The sequence below is a fragment of the Microtus oregoni genome, unplaced genomic scaffold (assembly GCF_018167655.1).
Source record: "Microtus oregoni isolate MIOR12 unplaced genomic scaffold, Mior012 000096F_ref0000112, whole genome shotgun sequence".
NCBI lineage: Eukaryota > Metazoa > Chordata > Mammalia > Rodentia > Cricetidae > Microtus > Microtus oregoni.
In genome coordinates this window covers 3,808,054-3,830,385 of record NW_024544709.1, presented here as the reverse complement: position 1 = coordinate 3,830,385, position 22,332 = coordinate 3,808,054, and the positions used below count along the sequence as shown (strand labels likewise).

The 22,332-nt window shown below is 38.9% G+C and overlaps 1 protein-coding gene across 1 annotated transcript; it reads left to right on the top strand.

Annotated features, from left to right (window-relative positions):
• The first annotated feature begins 344 nt into the window (after positions 1–344).
• Positions 345–1,774, top strand: CUNH8orf48 (chromosome unknown C8orf48 homolog). Its single transcript, XM_041644483.1, has one exon. The coding sequence runs from the start codon at positions 425–427 to the stop codon at positions 1,301–1,303; it is 879 nt and encodes a 292-aa protein (XP_041500417.1). The 5' UTR covers positions 345–424; the 3' UTR covers positions 1,304–1,774.
• Positions 1,775–22,332: the final 20,558 nt, after the last annotated feature.

Below are 22,332 nucleotides of genomic sequence, written 5' to 3'. Positions count from 1 at the left end.
CTGTCTTCCTGAGGCAAGCCGCACTATTTCTTTTGTCACAGACCACCTGTCTGTCTCTATGGAACTCACGTGTGTGCATAGCCCGGTCTGATCTGGAGGGAAAGGAGTTTGAGGTCTTTTCCCTTGAATCACAGTGCTCTAAAGAGCATTCCAGGCAGCCTGGGAGCTGAATAATAGGGCTGTTGAGCCCGCCCAGGCAGGAGCGGGTGAAGGTGGGGGGGCGGAGGGGTGGGACAAACCAAGAAAGACTACTCACTGCGCATGACCGGCGCGCGTTGCCACGGCAACCAGAAAAGGCGTACCCGGAAGTCTTGGCCGGCGGCGCCCAAAGACACCTAAAGATATTGCCCTGTAGGCTCATCTTTATTGATTCCAGGCCCATTTCTGACCAGAACAAAACAGATGACGAATAGAGTCCGAGGCAATGGGATGGCCATCTACTCAAGATCCGGGGGACTCAGAAGAGCAAGGAGGCCCGGCCCAGACGGACGTATGCGCTACTCAGATTTCTGAAGAGATCCTCAGGTCCTATACTGATGAGGTAGTGAGTTCTGGTTCCCTCAGCTCCTCCGGGGAAGAGCAGTCCTATTCCTACAACTCTGAGAGCTCTTTGGAGAGTGGGAAGCCGACTACAAGTTCAGAAGAACAAGACGAGCTGCCAGAACGTTCATTCTTACAGAAGGAAGAACATAGGCTGAGTGAAAAGTGGCTCAACCACATCAAGGGCAAAGGAATTCATTCGGAAAGATACCAACCCCACAGTAGACTCCCAACAGAAACTCCTGGGGCATCCGCCAATGAACTGAATGCCCTCCAGTCTTTTTGTTCTGTTAAAGTAAACCTGATCCACCAGGGAGAGGATTCAAGAGCAAAGAAAAGCCCCAGGCACAAAAGGCTACCACTCAGACGGGTTGCAGAGACTTCAGAGGTAGACGCTTCCAATTGCACTGTTCCTGACGAACTGCTGAGCAGAATCTATTTGAAGAACACGAGGGCGACTCTAGCGCACATAGGGGCCCTTAAGCAGCATGTTTCTTCGCAGTGTCCCAGTTGCAACAGCAAAAGGGCAGAGCTGGCTCAATCTGACTTCCTGAAGCGCAGGAAGACTCTGCTGGAGTCGTTTCTGCTCCAAGAGAAAATAGACGAACACCTTCATACCACAGACTTTCTCACCCATATTGGAGATGCACATCGGGGCTTCCCCAGGCTTTCAGATGATCCCAAGGTCATTTGGAAGAAAATGACTGAGAAAATTCAGACGGGGAGCCCCCGTTTTAGAAAGGCAGACGCAAAGCGGATGTAAGATGGGTGTACAAGTACCCTACTGCTCTTCAGCCAACGTATCCAACCAGATAGGAGGCACTGACGACTAATGGTGATACAACCAGGGGATGGTGACTATTAATGATTAATGAAAACAATGTGATGTGCGTACACGTTCCTGTTGCGTATTTAAGTAATTACCATCGTGTGTAGAGGGAATTTAGAAACTAATGTAAGATTTTCTTTCTCTTCCTTCATGGTGGTCTAAACAATTCCATCCGATGTATTTTTTTACATTATGAACGATAATTGGAGTAGCCATCAAACTTTTATTATTTAGGAGAACGAAAGATCCTGGCAGTTGGGACTGGTGGTTGGCAGTACAGAGAGAGAGAAGTAAACTGATGTAAGACAGTTAGGAAGCATGAGTGGCTGCTTTTGTTGATGAAATGGCTGTGTGGATTTAATAAAAGCTAAATTTTAAAAAGGCACTAGCATTTTGTCTAGGATACTTCCCTGACTTGTGGGCTTGATACTTGAATGAATGATAATTCTCTTAAGACAGTAGGCTGGCTAGTTTCTGTCAACTTGACAAAACTAGAATCACCTGGGAAGAGGGAATAATCAAATCAGTTGAGGAACGGCCTCTATTACACTGGCCTATGGGAATGTGGGTGGGAGTGGTCATTTACTACTGGACTAATACTAATTTGGGAGGGTCTATCCCACTGTAGGCAATGCCGTCCTTGGTCAGGTAGTCTTGGGCAGTGTAACACATCAACTCAGTAAGTCTATTTTCCCATGCTTTCTGCTTTAGTTCCTTCCAAAAATGTTTTTGACAGTTCTCTGTACCCCTCCATTGACAATAACCTGTAAGTTAAATAATTTCCTCTTCCAAGCTGGTTTTGCTTAATATTCCCCACCCCCGGCAACAAAAACCTAAACAATGCAGACTTTGGTACCAGCGACTGGGACGTTTCTATGACAGACCTGATCATTTTTTCTTGGGACTACTGTGGAAGGCTTTGAGAGCTTTGTGTTAGGAAAGGCCTCTGAGTCTTCAGGGCTTAATGACCTGTTGGGAGAGCTTGTACCATGGGAGTGTTGAGAGAGGGGTAGGGGTTGGAGGCCAGGCTTGCAAAGCTTTAGAGAGAAGCAGAGACTACCAGGGATGCTTATGTGCTATTCTGAATCAAGAGGTCAGCTGACACAAACGAGAACCACTTAGGAAGGGAGACTCTCAATTGAGGAATTGCCTTTCTTACACTGGCCTAGGATGGGCATATCCTCGGGCCACTTTCTTGATTAATGACTGATGTGGGAAGGCCCAGGCCACTGTGAGTGGTGCCGTCCTTGCGCAGATGGTACTGGGTTGTAACAAAGCAAGCTGAGAAACCCACGGCAAACAAGTCAGTAAGCAGCATTCCACCATGGTCTTTGCTTCAGTTCCTGCCGCTAAGTCACTGCCTTGTGTTCTTTCCCTGACATCCCTAAATGGTGGATGTAAGCCAAACAAATCCTTTTCCCACCCTACTGTTTTTTTGTGAGTATTTTTATTCCAGCTAACAGAAGTCCAACACTCCAGACAGGAACAATAGAACATGGCAAATTTGAAGGAACTGGTTGACTATAACCCTTTGTATCTAGGTAGTGTAAGGTGTATTTGAGACATACATATGGAGAGTGGGAAAAAGCATGTTATTTATAATTACAACCAACAGGAAAGGTCTAGATGTTAGAACTCAGAGGGATTAGTGGGGAAATAATTGGTACATGGTTGGAAATTGAAGCCACAGATCAGTGAACTTTTCTAGAAGTTAGGATATAAAACAGAAGCAGGGTTATTTCCAGCTTCTGAGAAACGCCAACCACAAATGACTGGGGGAATAATCATGCAAAAGTAAAGCAATGAAATAAAGAATATGAATATACACTGCGTGAAAAGTTTAATTGCTGGCAGGGAAAAGGGTGAAGCTGAGGGAACACATAAAGTTATTATAAAAAATCCCTTTTGGTCATAATAATTTTGTGAATCTTCTGCTTGCAGTAATTTCCAATCTCAGAAAACTGTCATTTTTTTGAAGCGTGCTGTGCTGTGAATGGGGAAATTACATGTATCTTGATAAGTCACATTCATGTTTTATTTCTTTATGAAAATAATAAATGCTAGCGTGGTGGCATTACCCTGAGATTGTTTTCTATATGTCACGTGTCTAACATATTTTAGTGAAAGAGAAATGAGTTTGCAAAAGTTAGCTCGCAAGCTTCTGTAGCCAACGCCTTACAATTTTATACTTTGAACTAAGCCTTACTTTGAGCTAAGCCTTGATTTATGCATAAATGATCTTTTTATTTTACTAGAAAATGTCTTCTTAGTCATTCACAAATAAGAGGGAAAAAGTCATTGCCACTTACATAATAACTTTTCACTTGAAGGCCTTATTACATCACACTTTCTCTTTGCCTCTCAATAGATTCACATAATATACAATCAAAACCTCTGAATAATGTTCCATTTAGAATTTTCTGTAATTAAGGTCAAACTCTCTTCTATTCGTCAACCAATCTAGAAACCCTAAATTCATCTTTCGTTTTCTCTTGTATAATCATCTCAACAGCACGCTGTTTTCAGCAACACTATCAGATTGGTTCTCTTCAGCATTTTTGACCATAACTGATTTCCCTGCCATTACCTCTCTTTGTGGAACCTTTAACTTTCTACTCCATATTTTTTTTACTATCCACATCTCCCTCCAGGTTTCATTTATTTTTCTAATGCATGAAGGTTTTTAAAATAATTCTGTTAATTTAAAACAGAACAGCTCGGATCAACCTGCCTCCATTACAGAAATAGTTCAGACTGATTGATAACTACACAGTGGTTCCTTCCCATCTGATCCACAGTTATCTTTGTAGACTCTCTCTGCTGTATTCAAGCTTCTCTAAAGAATTTGTCTTTCCTCAAGCTTTCCTGTTCTCTGTGCCAATATAATTTACATGTACAGATATGGGTCATGTAAACTGATGACTTTTTTTAGCTACCTTGCTCTTTATTACTTATTGTAATTTATATCTTTTTGTAGTTTTAAGTAAGTACTATGTTTGCATGATCCTAGAGCCAAAGATATGGAAAGGCTGGGTATGCAGGCTCTCGTCCCCATGACTACCATCCAATCCTGTTCTGCACTAGCCTACAAGATTTTTGCACTTCCTATGTTTTTCTGTCACTGATTTGAGTATAGAGCAGCTATCCATCCATCTTAAGATAAGAACCTGAGACAGACTGAATTCAGGGAATTTGGGATTAACAATCTACCAGTAAGGGCAAAAGTATCTCTGTACTTTAACTCACAAAAAATTTTAGGGTAAAACATTAGCGTGTAGTAGCCTAAGTAGTAATGTTTATCTATGAACAATTTGGCTTCTTATATGTTCTTCCAATACTGTTTGAGCAAATACAAACACCAATGCTGTTTTGGTATATTGTCTTGTTGTGGTTTTGGTGATTATTGCTAATGGGCTCTGTCCTCCGTCTATGGAACTACTAGAAGATCGTAGAATCTTGATGGTAGGGCCTAGTGGGAGGAAGTTGAATCACTGGAACTGTGTCCTTGAAAGGAGTTCTAGGAACTTCCTGTTTCCTTTCATTTCTGAGCCTGAGCCTTGAGTTGATCAATTTGCACCACCACCATATACTCTGGTCTGATTTGTTACTCCACTATAGTCTTCAAAGCCTCGGGAAAAGAAATGGGCTAGGACTGGCTGGTTCATATAGATTTTTTTGTTGAATGTATAAGGTTGCTTAGGAAACCAGTCAGGTAGACTTCTGGTTATGTCTACAAGAGTGTTGACAGAGAGGGGATTAGGATGTAGCAGAACAACAGAAGAGGTAAAACCATCCCTATGCGTGGGCATTACCACTCCACAGACTGAACCAAAAAAGAAAAGAAAAAAAAAGGAATCAAGTAGAAAAACAGAAAGGCAGCCAGTGTGTGCAAGTTCTATTCCTTCTGAGTGAATTACGTCTGTTCTGCTGCCATCAACCATAGATAGCAGACCACAGATAGCCTCAGTCTTTCTAGGAAATCTCACCAGCCAGTATAGAGGAACATAAAGGCTTTTTTCTTCAAACTCATATGCATCATTGGTCCTGTTTCTACCGAGACTTTCTATTTCCTTTATTGAGAAGGTAAGGGGTTATCTGTGTCTTTAGTATTCAGAGAGCTATTATTTGAGGGGTAGAACAATCTAATAAACCCACTTTTACAATGGCATATGTACCCTATTGGCTCTATTCTTTTAGGAAATCTTTCCCAAATAAGCCAAAACAGAAACCCCACTCATTCTATTGCTGAATAATTGCTTGTTGTATGTGTAGTTTTCATTGTGTTTATTTGTTTAATTGCAACAACAATAAGCTTGTGGTGCTTTTTCATTAACGTAAATAGATCTGTTGTGAATGTGCCCTGTAAATTTTTATTTAACCACCTGTTCCTCATTTTGTTTTATCTGTCCCTCGTTGTAATCAGGGTCACATGAGCGTGTGTGGGTGAGATCTCTACAAAGAATCAGGGTCTTTGTAAAAAGAGTTAGCTGGATCACTCCCTAACGCTAGCTTTGACTTTTGTTAGAAACCTTGAAATGGTTTCCACAAACACAGCTGTATTTTACAGGTTTTCTCTCCAGAGATGCCCAAGTGTTCCAGTTTTCACTCTATTGACAACTCTTTCTTTTTTCATTTAAAAACATTGCAGGCATTTGTAGTGGGTGTGAAATGATATTTTAGTGATCTTTTGATTTTTCTGTTTAAATGTTCAATAATATGGAACAACTTCTCCTTTGCTTAATGGTCATTTGTATATCTTCTTTGGAGAAATGTCTGGTCAAATCCTTTAATCAGTTAAAATTGGGCTCTTAGTAAATTTTATTGAATTGTAAGACTTATGTATTTTACTATTAAATTACTCTCTTGTATATGACTTGCAAATATATTGTTCTCATTCTGTGGGTTATCTATCTCTCTAGTCCCTTAAGCCATCTAATGCATAAAACATGTAACTTTTATGAAGTCCAACTTACAATTTTTTTTCACTATTCTTCTGTGTCATATTAAGAATCCATTGCCATATCTAAGGAATTGCAGGTTTCTTTTGCTTTTTCTACTAATAATGGTATAGTTTAGTATCTTATGATGAAGCTTGGAGTTACATTTGTCACAGCTTGACTGTGAGTCCCAGAATTTATGTAAAGAGGATTTCCCGAATTTGTATGTAAATACTATTTCGAAGTGGTGCTTTGGAGAGTTATTACGATTAGATGAATTCTCAAGGTCAAGACCCCTAGAAAGCATCCCTGGCTTTGAGGAAAGGGCTTGTGGTCTTGCCCAACTCAACTTCGGATGTCTTTCAGCCCACTGTGGCACAATAAAAAACAAAGTCCTTATTAGATGTTGTTCAAAGCTTATATCATTGTGCTGTGGACTGTCCGGCCTACAGAACTACATTATCAGAAAGTATATAGTTAGATATATACTTAGATATTTGTTTAGGAGACTAAAGGTGGGCTCCCATGTGCCTTTTTTTGTTAAATTTTTGTTCATGGCCCAATTCCATTATTTTACAGTTAGATATTCAGTGTTTTGGTACAATTCTTGCAGCAGCTGGTCTCCATCAGTGGTGGTGATATCATGGTTGTGATTAGTCAACTGTTTAGAGGTGAGGATTTGGTTGTGAACTCTAAGCTATACTTCATTGGTCTCTATGTCTGTTTTTTTGTGTGTCCATGTGCCCATGCACAAAGTTCATATATATGAGTATGTATGTATGTATGTGAGTATGTATGTATGTGTCATTCAGAGGACAACCTCTGGAGTTGGTCCTTGTCTTACACCTTTTTTTTTTTTGAGATAAGATTCCTTTGTTATTCGTTGGTGAATATACAAAGATAGCTGGCCTCCTAGTTTCTGAGTGTTCTCCTGACTCGACCTCCCATCTTTCCATAAGAGCTCTGGGACTGTAGATGTGGGCTCCATACCTTGCTTTACATGCATTCTGTGGATTTCAACTTCAGACCTCACACTTGCATAGCATGCGCTTTACAAACTGATCCACCTTTTCAGTCCTGTGTCTATCCTTATGCCTGCAGTGCAGTGCTTTATTATGAAGTTTGGAGTTACCTTTTAAAGTTAGGAAATGTTCAAGGTTTTATATCAAGAACCATAGAGTTGTAAACCATTTCTTTCTAAGATTGTTTTGGCTATTAGGGTTCCTTGAGATTTCATATAATTTTTCGGGTGGATTTTTACCATTTATTGAACTTTCTTCCCTTGCTTTGGACCTATGCAGTTAATTAATACAACAATATTATAATATTCAATAATAGTAATAATTTTCTATTATAATAATCTTGTAATAGAATAAGATATCTTTAAAAGATTTATTTTTATTATGTTTAATTGTGTGTGTATGTGTGTCTATGTGTGGAGTATGTGCATATGAGCTCAGGTATCCTTGAATTTTGAGAGTAGGTATGATTTCCTCTGACACTGGAGTTACAATCATTTTTGAGTTGTGCACAAAGGGTGCTGGGAACCAAACCTAGTTCATCTTTGAAGGCAGCACCTGGTAATAGCTCCTGAGTTATGTTTTGTCTCCAAGGAGCAAAGTTTAACACTTAAACTGGGAAGAATTTCCCTTAATAAACTAAAAATGAATGAACATCCTTTCTCCAAACTGTTTGTACCTTTGTCTAAGCGATTCTAGCCTACCAAAAATAGTAAGTCCATCAGATCACATGGACAAAAACAGTTGATTTTCCTGACATATTAAAAACGTGTCTGGTCACGTGGTATATCATTATACAAATATATTATCTGTATGTTATAATATATGGAGTACTCAAAAATATCCTGTCCCCAGAAACAAGTCTTCAGAGTGAACATTTCTGGTATAAAACCCTTGAAACATAAGTAAGTGATGTGCAAGGATGTCAGAAAGAAGGAATAGCTGCCTCATTGGCATTCAAATCTCAGAATTATTTAGAAACGTGTGGCATGTCTAGTTCAGAATACATATAATGTAAAGATGCTGACTTACTTCTGATAAAGCCTAACATTGTATCTCAGACCTTTCTGTGAGGGCACGGTGAAGCAGATTACTAATAAACTGGAATTTGGACTCTCTAGGTATGGTCCTTCCTTGAATTTTTATCTGGGAGTGACAGATGAGAGGTAGGTACATGTATAGTGTACTTTAGAAATGAGAACGTAAAGTGTAGTTCAACTTCTATTCTTAGTTGATAATACTATTTGGAATGGAGAATTCAAATATTTTCCAAATTACAGTAGACTCAAATACCAGTGAAACTGGAGATAGCAAGGGAGTGGCCTGCATAGTAATAAGCCCTGATTTTGATGAACCACTGTTTGCTGAGGTATTAATTGAGGCTTAGGAGAAGTATGATGTGGTCCTTTCATTCAAACTTTGCTTTAGATGCCCAAACTAATAATGCCGTGCTTGCATTGAGAGGATATAAAAAGATTTAATAACTCCAAAATAGGGGTTTTGGTTGGTGGGAGGGGTTTGGCAGGCTTTCAAATAGTTCTGGAATGACTTGAAGTCACTGAGACTGGCTTGGCTTTTATTATAGCTAACAGGTGGGGCTAAGATGATTCACTCAAATGGGCTGTACCTTGCTTGGTTTGAACCTTCTACCAGTATTAACAAAAGCAACATCTGTTTCCTGGGAGATAAAATGGCAGCCTACAGAATGGGAACAGATCTTCACTAACCCCACATCAGACAGAGGGCTGATCTCCAAAATATACAAAGAACTCAAGAAACTTGTCATCAAAAATACAAATAATCCAATAAAAAATGGGGTACAGACCTAGACAGAGAACTCTCAACAGACGAGTCTAAAATGGCTGCAAGACTCTTAAGGAAAAGTTTGCCTGACTGAAATGTGCTATGTTTAATTTAGTTAAATTTTAACATGCTATAATGTTAAAGCCAATATGAGACTTGTGAGGGTAGTAAACGTTCCACTGAACATATACAGTGCTGTTGTGTATTTTGAGATGTGAAATGAGTGTTATGGTTACCACTGTATCCAGGTGGTTAAACGAGGCTTTGCATCATATTTAGTAAGTTCACAAATGTGTAAGTTGAAGTTAAATCACAGCTATTTCTACAGCAATAGAGTCCTCTGGGGTTTTTTTTCCCCTCCCAGAGGAGGAAAACTTGGGTACGTTATTATTGTTATCATTGGCTGGACTAGATAGCCAAAGAGTTGGCCGTGGCACAAGATACTGTGAAAATGTATAACTGGAACAAACTCTTGGCAAGAGAGAGAATCTAGAGATAAAATAGTCACCTGAACTTGGTTTATATTTGCTCCCATTGGCTCTCATCCATAGTTGTTTGGCTTAAGGAACACAAAAGCAACTTTTTGATATGCTCTATTGTTTGACGTTTTGATGCTACATAGAAAGTCTAAAGATTTCCATTGTTGCTTATTTATAAACATTCAAGAGAGGGATGGCATTCTCCAATAACTTATCAACTAGCAAGAGTTGGGGAACAAAGAGGTCACCCTTTCCTGTGAGATTCTAGAAAGCTCACATTGAGGTCCATCTCATTGCTATGTTTTTGTTTCAGTGGGGGTCCTTGCTGCCCATGCTGAGCTCACACGATGTAGTTTTCATGATCTGTACAAAGCATGCAGTGCCATGGGTTTGGACTTGGGAGGACCTCTCTACTCATGAATCACACTAATGTCATATGGTCTGCAAAGTCATTGTATTATGTCACAAATCCATGGGACAATTGTGGTAATCATGGGCTCTAGAGAGCCTAGGATATAAAAGAAAAAGCTTCCAAGGGCTCACAGTGAAGGCATTTGTGTGGGTAGGGAAAGAACCAATAAGGGGCCTCTGTTTTGACACTTGAATGAATTCCAAAGCCCTCTCTTGTAGGGGATGCAATTTAAAATGGGCCAACTTTTAAGAATATAAGTATAATTTAGTGAAATTTATGAAAGGAATATGTGCTCTCCAAGATAAAAAGAATCCTAAAAGATGCTGAGCTTCTGTAATCATTTGCGGTTTTAAACACATTCATTACTCATCTTTACTTTCTTCATGGGGGAGGAATGGGACCTGAATGTTCCCAAATCATTTTTTTATATTTATATTTTATAGTTTTTTTGGTTATAATATAGTCACATCGCTTCCCCCTTCTCTTTTCTCCCTCCACATCCTCCTATGTATCTTGTTCTCCTTTAAATCTGTGATATTTTTCTTAATTGTTTATATTTATATCCATATATACATCTTTATGGATGTTCACATGTATGTATTCTTCAATGCATAAATACAACTTTCTAAGTCTGTGTTTTCCTATCTGTATGTATATGTTTCAGGGTTGACCATTTGGTATTTGAATAGCCAAATGATTTCCTCTTTCCTTGGGAAGACTATTTCTCCTGTTCTTAATATGCCTTAGTTGCCTGTAAGTCCGTGTTTAGGGCTGAGGTCTCGTGAGCATTCCTCTATTTATGTTAGCATGTCTATTAGCATTAATCTATGTGGTGTCAAGGTTTAGGCAGCCATGTTGGTGAGACTTCATGTGTGTAGCTTCCGACATTTCCAGGAGTCATAATCTCACAGCAAACTCCCTCTTCCTATGGCTCTTACAATCTTTCCATCCCCTCTTCCTCAGTGGACCCTGTCCCTAGGTACAGGAATTGTGTGTCGATGTATCCATTAGGAGTGAGCAGCACAATTCTGCATTTTTACTGCTTGTGGTTTCTATAATGGCTTATGGCTGTTGCAAAGAGAAGTTTCCCTTATGATGAGCAAGAACTACCCTTTTCTTCCTGCCATTTTATACTGTCATCTCTGAACTTGTGTGTCAAAATAAATCTTCTCTTCCATGTTTTTCTCAGACACTCGATCAGAGCAACCAATAGACTCAGCAACCTGCCCCTGTCATGGGGGTATATTGGAGCCTACTTCCGTAAGTCACTTCATTAGAAAAGAAGATGCTCTTGTCACTCAGGATATTACAAATGTCTTAGCAATGCCAAGTCAAAGGTCAGTGTTCAAAGCCTAATTACCAAAAGAGAAGGTATGCTCAGAACATATTTCTTAAGGTTCTTAAGAACTTTATAGCAACATTAGACAAAAAAAATATATATATTGTTTCCTCCCCAAGGCCTCTATAGAATAAATGACCAATGCCTTTTTGAGATATATAGCTGTAGGCAGGATAAGAGTTACTATTTTGTGCCTGTCATTAGTCACAGACAATCTGCAATCCAACATACATGAATCAATCTGACATACGTGGTTAGGCCTGAGCCAAGACACACAACCCAGGACCATCTGAAAAGAGGCCCTCATCCACTCCTCTTATGCCAATGGTCAACTTTTGATTTATGTTAATTAAATCTATTTCTGAAGCTTGCACAAAATAGCACAGTGCAAAGCACCCACACACTTGCCAGAGGGCTCAGAGCCAGTCAGCAAGCCAGAACCAATGAAGCAAGACCCCCTCAGTGGCAGTGACTGTTGCCTAAATATTCAGCTCACGGTGCCAATTATTGTTGTCATTGTGTAGAAATGAGATGGCCCCCTTTCAAATGCCAAGCCTGGTGAGTAATACTTGCGGATCAGTGCCTCTTCTCTATCTAACATAGTCATGTTTAATTTGTCTCAGGCCTTGATGTTTGACATTTCACAGTAGGCTTAGAACTCTTTTCTTCCTTCCGACACCCAATGGAGATGAAAAAGTTTATTAGCATAGAATCAGATTTTCGGGGATTTGCAAACGGGCTTTGAAAATGACAGGAGGCTGATTTGCCTACGTTGTGATGAAGGGTAAGAGCTGGATCTTGTGTAGTTTCAACTCCTCACTAGCACTGAAGAAGCATCCTGGGTTTCAGTGCCATCTTTCCCAGGATATAAACTATAAGGGAAAGGGAATATGGAGCTGAACAATTATCAGGAATAAAACTGTATCCAGGCTCTTTAAAAACCCTTGCCAATCTAGCAACTCTTAGTCATGAAATGGGGTGTCTGTCCCCAGGGAGTCTCCTTCCCTCTGAGTCAGATTCCCTAGTCTCTCACTGCTAGCTATTTTCCACAAATCTCTTCTTCAGCTATTCATTTTCTCTTTAGTTATTTATATTTAGAGTTGGGAACTTCAAATAGATAAATTACATTATTTAGAGGGGAAAATGAACTATTTGGTTCGGAATAGGCATCTAACGGTTAGCTAATTCCAAGCGGAACTCTTGAAATTCCATCTAAAACCACTTTTTTTGTCTCCATTTCTGTAAACAGAGTTATTATGTACCCAAGCATTTGGTCTGGACTGTCAGCAAAATCTTGGTAGAAACTCTACTCTTCTTCCTTTGAGGTTTTGTTTGTTTTTACTTTACTCAACAGTTAACCCTACATTGTCTTCTTAGCAAAATTTACAAATTTGACTCACTAAAATACATTGTATATATATATATATATATATATATATATATATATATTGTATCTTCCATTAGCCACTATTGTATGAGCCCAGACTATTGCCTTACATGTCCCAGCAGCTCTCTTTCTTAGATTCACAACTCTGCTTACCAGAGGCACTGTGGGCTCTCAGGTCTGAACTCTATCAGGACAAAAAAAAAAAAAAAAGACTGAAAAAGAATGATGTGACTTAATTTCTACTTGCTTCTTTTCCCACCTGTTCACCTTCATTCCCTTCACCTTCCTCTTCCTAGCAAGAGAAATATTTATGTTTAGTGTAATTGAAAGCATACACTTTAAGAGTGACCAGAAGGAATAGATATGAAACTGAAAATGTGTTTGTTTAGGTATATATGTCGGTATGTGGATATTTACACATGTTTGCTTGCATCTCTCTCTCTCTCTCTCTCTCTCTCTCTCTCTCTGTGTGTGTGTGTGTGTGTGTGTGTGTGTGTGTGTGTAATTCTTAATACTATCAACTCAGAGATTTAATGCAATATTTTGCCTAGATTAGTGTTTCATCACCAGGTATTTTCTACCCACATCCATGCCCATTTTTCAAGGGGGTCTTACTAATCAGAAGGCATTTTTTATGTTCAATTTAAAAATTATAAATTTACTCTTAATTTTGACCTTATAGAATCTCTTGAAACTGGAATCTTAATTGATTCCTTCAAGTTACTGACATAACCCAAGACAAGAAAACAGACATGGTCTTTTAGGAAGAAGCCATGTTTTTTTGATGGAAGCAGAGAATTTTATTTGTCGCAGGTGAATACAGTATAGCTTATCTGGGAGACAGAGGCAGATGTACCCAAGTGAGAAGTGGGGATCTTGCCCAGGGCCACCTTCACACAAAGGTTCTTCACTGGTTGCATCCAAACTTTCTTGAAACTGCACAGATGAATAGTCTTCCTAGCCAATGCCTATTCCTTCCATTTCTCTTCCAAAGACATTTGTATTGCAGTCTAATGTCCCTTTCTCCCATCTTTGTCTTTTTCTCTCCCTCTAGGCTCGTGTTTATGTAACTTCATTTGATACAGCCACATTTGCAGTATTCTATATGAAACACCTACACTTTCAATTAATAATGCGTAATTGAGGAACTATTATTTTAGAAACCCTAGGAGACTGTGGGAGAAACTCTTTTTCACTTCCCAGCTCACTTAAAGGTCCTGGCAATGTTTGTCATCATGTGTTTTGTGGACATCTGATCTGTAAATGCAGCTTAAATACAGTCTCGTTTTGAGGAACCAAGGGTAGAAGTTTGACATGCAAATTTTTGGGAATCATAATTCAAACCAGAAAAGGAGGAAATGAAGACAGAGGGATGAAATGCCGAGCATTGTATTTTGGTGAAGTCAGTGTAGAATCTTATTTGAAGAGCTTTTTAAGGCACAGTTCTTTAGTATTGCTGCTCACTGGACTTATCTGAGCAGCTTTCAAATTTTACCCGTGCCTGGGCTATCCTTGGAGCTATGACAGTTCTGCTTTCCTGGGCCAGAAAAGCAGGCAGTCACAATTGGTAACAGTGACTTCAGCGTATGGGATTGATTTATAGTTGCACCAGAACCCAGCTGGGAAGCGATGATGCTTGAAGGCCAGTTTGGAGGCTTGTTTCATGTATGCAACACTGAGGGAATAATGTCGGGGCTGGAGGGATGCCTCTGTGTTCAGAAAAGGAAGAACAAGGACTAGAAAAGGGGGGGGCATAGGAGGAGGAGGGGAAGAATGAGAGAGACGGAGATGAGGCGGAGGTGTGGATGCTGATTTAAGGTTCAGACATAATTCTCAGCTACTATTCCAGGACCTTGTCTGTGTTCCCCACCATGATGGTCATGGATTCACTGTAAGCAAGCCCCAATTGAATGTTTTCTTTTATAAGTCTTGATCATGGTGTCTCTTTACAGAAAAGAATAATAACTCTCTCTCTCTCTCTCTCTCTCTCTCTCTCTCTCTCTCTCTCTCACACACACACACACACACACAAACTTACCACATATACACAAACCCAAGAACATATACTTACATACAGATGTTGTGGAATATCGTTTTAAGTGTGCAAAGCCATGTTATATTTGTTTATGCTGCAGAGTATTACTTTACTGTGTAAATGTGTGTCAAGTTTGTTTATGCTGCATTTATTTAACAATGTAAAGATGTGTGTTTAATTACAAAAAGATGAAAAGATGTGTTGTATGTTTCACCTTGCCTGGCAAAGGCACCTGGTGGCTCTAATAAACAGCTGAATGGCTAGTAGATAGGCAGGAGAAAGGACAGGCAGGGCTGGTGGGCAGAGAGAATAAATGGGAGAAGAAATCTAGGCTGGAGAGAGAAGAGAAAGGAAGAGAGGAGAGAATGAGGGACATGCCTGGGGTAAGAAGACAGACAGATGCCAGCCAGCCAGACATAAAGAAGCAGTGAAAATAAGATATAGAGAGGTAAGAAAGGGAGTAAGCCCTGAAGCAAAAGGTAGATAAAGAAAAACAGGTTAATATAAGTTAAAAGAGCTGGCCAGAAATGAGCCAAAGCTAGTAGGCCAAGCATTCATAACTAATAATAAGTTTGTGTGTGTGTGTGTGTGTGATGATTTGGGTGCTTGTTGGTGGCCCAAAAGAAAAAGACTCACACACACACACACACACACACACACACACACACACACACACGCATATATACACATTCACAAAACCAGCAGGAGGTCACCTGACTACCCTACAAACATTTGTAAGTACAGCTGCAACTTCTATTAGAAGAGACAGAAGTTTGTGAGCGATCACTCTGTCAGTCCCACATATCTGAAGCAAGTGAGGATTTCACCTTTTAAAGGGTGTGCTGCCATTCGAACTACAGGCAAAACAGAGAGAGATTGAAAACAGCTGGAATGTGTGTCTATTTCTACCTCCTCCATCTGGAACTTTTGTTTTTGGATATCACAGACATTTTCCAAACAAGCCTCAGCTGAACAAAATGATAAATGTGAGAAAAGACATGCATGCATGTATGGTTTTCTGTTTATTTGGAGAAATTTATAGAACACCAAGCACCGTGTGTTTTCAAATATAAAACCAAACATTTGAACAGCACAAATAAAGTTGGACTTTGAAGAGTGATGTGACATTTATTTTACATTTTAAATTGGGCTGCCAACTCTTTAATAAGTTGGTCTTGTTTATCTGGAAAGAAAGAATAAAAAGTTTAAATTGTTAGAACACTTAGACAACCAAATTTGTCACATTGTTTGAAGCTTCTATCAGCGTTTCTCTAAGGGTCCTCCTCCACTTTGCTTTTCCCCACTGAACCTGCTGCGGAGAGACACTTGGGTCAAGCCCAGTTACTGCTTTCACATTCTCCCTCTTCTGCTCTATTGACATGTTCTTGTATCAATGCATCCTTCTTTAATAACGTTGCCTCTATTGTATAGCAAGTCTCAAATCCTTGATCCTCATAACACAGATCTCCCTTCTCTCTGTGTTCTAGGGATTCAATCAAGGGTCTCGAGCTTTCTAAAGAAGCATCTCTACCTGAGTTAGGTCCTCGGATCCTTGCCTCGCTTTCCCATAGGGCTTAAGAGCTCTGACTTTAAACCCTATCTTTGGCCCAAACCCTAAATTCTCCTAAATGCAAGGGTAATCTGAATGGCCTCGACATTCCAGCCTAAGGATTGAGTGGGAAAGACTAAAAGTAGACCATGGCAAAGAAGATTGATGAGCAGTAAGAAGAGACTGGTAGAAATGGTGGAAACAAAATGAATAAACTTTATGGCAAGGTGGCGAGAAAGGAAAAATTGCTGCGAAGCATGAGCTGCTGGGTGGGGCAACCAGCAGAGAGTCCTGGCAAGGCTTCGAGAATAAGGAAGAGTCTATTATTTAGAATTTTGTGGGTGTCATTGTGGTACATCTTTTGGCCCATTTTAGCTGCAAGTGACAGAAACAGAAGGATGGGAAAAATGAAAGCCCCAGAGGCAGCGGAGAAATAGGCGGGCTATGTCTCTCCAACATGTGACTACTATATATAAATTCATTCCATTGTAATGGACAAAGCTGGAGAATATGGCACATTAAAATCTTTAATTGTACTAGATAACACAGCAATTAAATGAAAGTGCATTCCATAAAAATGACAGAAGGGCATTGAGCAAAAGTTCCCATAAAAATCTTGATATCATTTACATTGAACTTTTGGCTCAATGTAAGACAATTCGCAATTTACTGCTAACTTGATCTCAGCAGCTGTTTTCACAGACACTAGAGATAGAGATCTGGGACTCGTGATTAAGTGATGTTTATTAGACAAGGAGGGCTGTGGGGGCTGGGGGAGGTCGTGGCTACTCTTTGGCTCTATGTTAAGAGAACTTCCTTTGTTTCGCAAGGAAGTCCATGGCTTTTGAGTGCACTTGAGGAAGGATAGGTTCACCTGCTTAACCAGCTAGACTGTCCCAGAGCAGTTGAGTGGGTGACAGACAGAGTCAGATCGCCCTCACATTCCTGTAAGTAAAGCTGTTTTTCACAGTTCTGGACCATATCCATTCAACAGAAAACAATCTGATAGCAATTATGGCTTGCTAGCGCACAGTGAGAAGTCAAATACCAGAGCCAGCTCTCGCCAAGTCTTTGTGTTTTAACCACACGATCTATATTCTTCATTGGGTTATCCTTCATCTGTCTAAACAACTGCCTGTTGTCAGTTTATAAAACTTAACTATTCTTAGCCCAGGCAAGGTTATGCATGCTCGGATTATAATAATAAAGTGGAGACGTGTATATATTATTTTTAAAATGCTAATTAAACTAAGCAGCAAAAACCATAACCAAATCCAAGACTGTTTGCAAGGACTGAACATCTATTTAGTACTGCAATAGCAAAGGACACCATAGCCCCATTTTTTTTTTTCAGGAGAAAATTTCTGACAGTTCTGATACTGGCACTGTGTGGGAGATTGCAAGTTCTCTCCCAGAGACTTCCAAATGGAAGTTCACTTGAGCGGAAATGTTGCTTTTCCGAAGAACCCACCAGAAGCTGTATTGCATTGTAAATTATATTGTAAAAATATTTTTAACATGCTTTTATTTTAATTTTTGTGACCCTGAAGACAGTTTCATGTTGGTTGGCTACATGCACATTTTTTTATCTTGTGATTTCTGTTCCTGCTCGATCTTGTATTATGTGGAACAGTTTGCTTTCTCACAGGCTAGTGAAATTGATTGTCTCTTTTTCTCTAACAGATACTATATGTCTATTTTAAACTTAAAGACTATTAAAATATGAGTAGTCCAAAGAAATATTTCTAAAATTAGGAAGAAATAATTCCTTATACTCAGAATTTCAAAATTGTATGTATAGTGGTTTTTTTAGGGGGCTGGGTGGGAGGGTACAGATACTGATGTTTATGTAGCATATGGTTTTCTGATTTGTGTAGATATATTCTTTTCAAATTGCGACAGTGGGTATCTCTGTTTGAAAATACTATGGAAAGCTTCCTGAAGTTTAAAATAAGCCCAACACATTCTTAAAATTCAAGTGTGTGTGTGTGTGTGTGTGTGTGTGTGTGTGTATTATTGGTATAAGTCCTAATGAATGTGCCATTGATTTTTTGTGTAAACAACAAATCTTGTGATTGCACAAGCTAAGATGGTTATGATGTGACTAGATGCGATACACTTATGAGGTCAGCATTGTTTCTATAAGTCTGTTATTGATTGAAGCAATCATATACACTATATGACTATATGTGTATGTGTGTGTTTATATAGTATTGCACATGCATATACAGGCATTGTATTGTTTTGTTTTCTTATTTTTGAATTTTCTTTGTACACATGTACAAAGTAGCTAGGAAATTAAATCTGTAGACTCTTCAGAGACGGCTGTGGGTGACAAAGACATCCTTCATGTGAGCATTGTCACAATGCTATAGGTGCAAACTGGGATAAAACTAGAACATCATGACAAAGACTGAAAAATTGAGAGGACATACTGTTGTGGAGATAATCTCAACATATAACGACGATAAAATCTGAATAAAAGTAAACAGGAAACTCAGCCCTAATACAACCGGACTGAAACAACAGAAAACCGCAATGAGCTGTGAAATGCAGGCCTCTTTGAATTGTTATTTTCATGACCATTGCTGTGATTGAATTCTAAAGGGCTGTTTCATTCCTAGTTCATGGCATTTCCTCATCTCCACACTTCCTCTAGTTCTTCCCATTATCTTCCCTCTTCCTTTCCTGCTCTGCTTTGCCTCAGTCCTTCAGTTTCCTGCGCAAATCTTCCCTTATGTCCTTGTGGCATTCATGACACTTTCTTTCCTTCTAGACCCCTTGGCTTTATGTCTCTGCTTACGGTCTTTTCAAGTCAGCATTCCAAGCACCCTCAATATTCACTAAGGCAACATGGAGCTTGTTGCAAAGGGCTTTCAAGAAATGTAGAAGCTGTCGTCTTATTTTAAATTGTGTTCCTTCTGAAATTTCATGTAAAACATATGGAAGGTAACTGTTTTATCATTCGTTTCAATTAGTATTGACTGATACAGAAATTCCTCTCAAATCTCACTATTGATTGAGACTCAATCCTTAGTCTCTAACTTTTTGTGGATTTGTTTATATCTTAAGATTTTCTTGTGCACATGTGTGTATGTACATGCATGTGTGCACATGTGCCCTGTTGCTCATGAGATCAGAGAATAACGTGTGACATTGACTTCTCTTCCAACCATCTGAGTTCCAGGAACCAAACCCAGGTGGTCGGGCTGGTCTCAAGTGGCTTCACCCACTGAGTCATTTTGCTGGCCTCACTGTGAGCTTTTCACATAGACCCTTCTCCCCATGTGGAGAAAAATGGGCTGTTTGGATTTCAGATACTGCCTTCCTGTTTATAGCCGGGTCATCTACATGGAATGATTTATCAGTGCTTGGGAGGTTGTGTTCATTAATGTCCACTCACAATCATGAGCATTAAGGTCACCAAGAAAAACATACTGGATGTTCCTTGTCTCTCTTCCCCAAACAAAGGCACATTTAGAAGCTGATATGTGTTTCTTACTAAAATCACCAGGGTGTTCTTTCTCAAAGACAGCAGTGTTGGGAATGTCAGGTGACATTCCCCTGACATTTCTGATACAATGTTCATTTTATGGACACATATGAACCATCATAACAACATCAATGATGAAAGCGTTTCTGTAGTATGGAAAACATAGGAAATCATATAGAAATAACAGTTTTCCATAGTTCTAAAGATGTTTTTCTGTTCAGAATTTTGGATACGAAGAAATTTTCCTCAATGCTCCATTTTTGTCTTTTTGAAAAGACTGTCCATACATGAGGTGGTTATCAAATGAATACTAAAATTTATCTTTTATGACAAAATTGAAATATTTTTACAAGCATTAAAAAAGCACTTGAAAGAAAGAATGTGAGATACATACACAGAGTGGGTTGAACAGTGTTGTTGTTTAGTTGAAGAAATCTGGGTCAGAGATACACTGGTAACCACTGGTGATACATATTTAAACATAAACATACCCTTAAATACAGAGATTACTAATTATGAAACTATGTATCACGAACACAGCGCCAAAATTTGTCTGTGTTTTACTGCATTGCTGTGTCTTAAAGATCTTCAACTAGATCAACAGTCAGTGTTTTGTGTTTGTTTGTTTAGACTCATAAATGTTAAGTCAACTTAAAGACTGTGCTTACAGTAAGTTGAGAAGGAAATCTAAGATCACATTAACAGACTGGAATTCGTATTGCTAAATATATCTAGAAATAAAAATAAATAAAGATATGAGTCTTTCATGCCATCTCTACATTCATACATACCTTCAACTTCTGTAAATTGTTAGGGAAAGACAAATAATTCCCTGAATTAAATGTCTTTAATATATGTACATATAATGGTCTACTTTGGACTTCATGGCTAAAGTTAGATGATAATGATCCCAGTGACAGAAAACAAATACTAAGTATGTTTCAGTAGAGCTTATGTTTATGCAACTTTTAGGTGGTTATGTCAAGTCCGAAAGTTGTTCTTTTACATAGAAGAGAAAATAGGACCTCTCAAAGGTGCTTCTGAACTACATTACTATTCTACCTTCTTAAATTGGCAGGGAGATGATGTTGGGTATAGTTGAGGAAAGAGGGCCACCCCTGGCCTATCTCTTAAGGGCTCATGCTTATCCTCACTCAGCCCTCAAATGGCTTTTATTTCTGCCATAGGCAGCCTGTGCAAATGTTCCAGTTCTGTTCAACCACGTTAACTTAGAGTCCCAGGCACCACTGTAAAGGCAAATAACACTGTCAGTGTCAAGATACCGGTAGCAGAGGAGCAGCTGAGATTCTGGAGCTCTTGGGCCTGAATGAGAACACGCATGCTTAAAAAGGAGACAGAAAACAGAAGTGCTTGCTGGGATTGATGTGGAGTTTCCCTTACTATTAAATTTCCTAGGTACCTTCAGGCTCCTACCAAAGTAACAGCATCCTACAATTAAATACAATCATCTATCACATCCTCACAAATCATAGTTAAGATCAGAAATTGAAGCTCAACCATTTTTTTCTAGTGAATGTACTGTCACAGCCAAAGTCACAGCTGTTTAAATATTGTGAGCAGATATTACTTTATAGTCATAAACATTGTCCTATAGTGTTAAGTGACTCTGGATTTTGGGTCACAATATACTTTCAGAACTGAGCCTATAAGTCTTGTAATGTAGACACACAGTTTCCTCTTTTCTAATGTTAAATTGTTTGAAAAAATGGAACTATTTAGTCATCTTGTGCTCCATAAAAGTCTTCCGTGAAGGACAAGGGAAGTTTGAAGTGTGTGCATATCTTTATATATCCCTCTGGACTTCCACTGGCTTTGTGGTTATAGTTGTAGCATTTATACTATTGGAAACAAAAGTTCTCATTTAAATTATTGCCATGATTTTAACATTCTAATACAGATCACTGACACTGAACTTAGAAAGGAAGTAAATAAAAGATGGATATATTTTTAGACTATAGTTCAAATTTTTAGCATAGTTGATATTAGACAATATTACTAGCAAGGTGATATTATAAGAAAGTGTTTTCAGAAGAAATACTCTGTTTAGCTCCTTCAATTAATAATTGTAAACCATCCAGTCTTTCTGTAGACCCCTGTTTTGCCATCCTAGTGAATTGTAGCACCATGTGAAATACATGGGTGAGTCACCACTGTATTTCTTGAGCTGTATTTCTCAGGATATCAATTTAACATACTTTAGCCTTTTAAATCCTAATAAAATAAACATGTATCATTATAGATACATATGTGTATATAATATGTTGTGTGTAGCAGTATTTCACATTGTGGCAAGTGTCATGTGCACATGTATAAATAGTGAACAATGAATGTATGTATAGAATAACAGGTTGTGCAAATGGGTAAAGTGTTAACCAGGCAATAACACAAGCTAACATGACAGCTAGAGAATACACATGGTAAAGGAAGATTATTTTTTAAAAAAATTTAATTCAAATTTAGCATCTCATTCTTCTTCTGGGTTCCACATA

Bases quoted from the DNA above. Each gene is read 5' to 3' on its own strand.
- CUNH8orf48 (XM_041644483.1), top strand. From the start codon at position 425: ATGGGATGGCCATCTACTCAAGATCCGGGGGACTCAGAAGAGCAAGGA.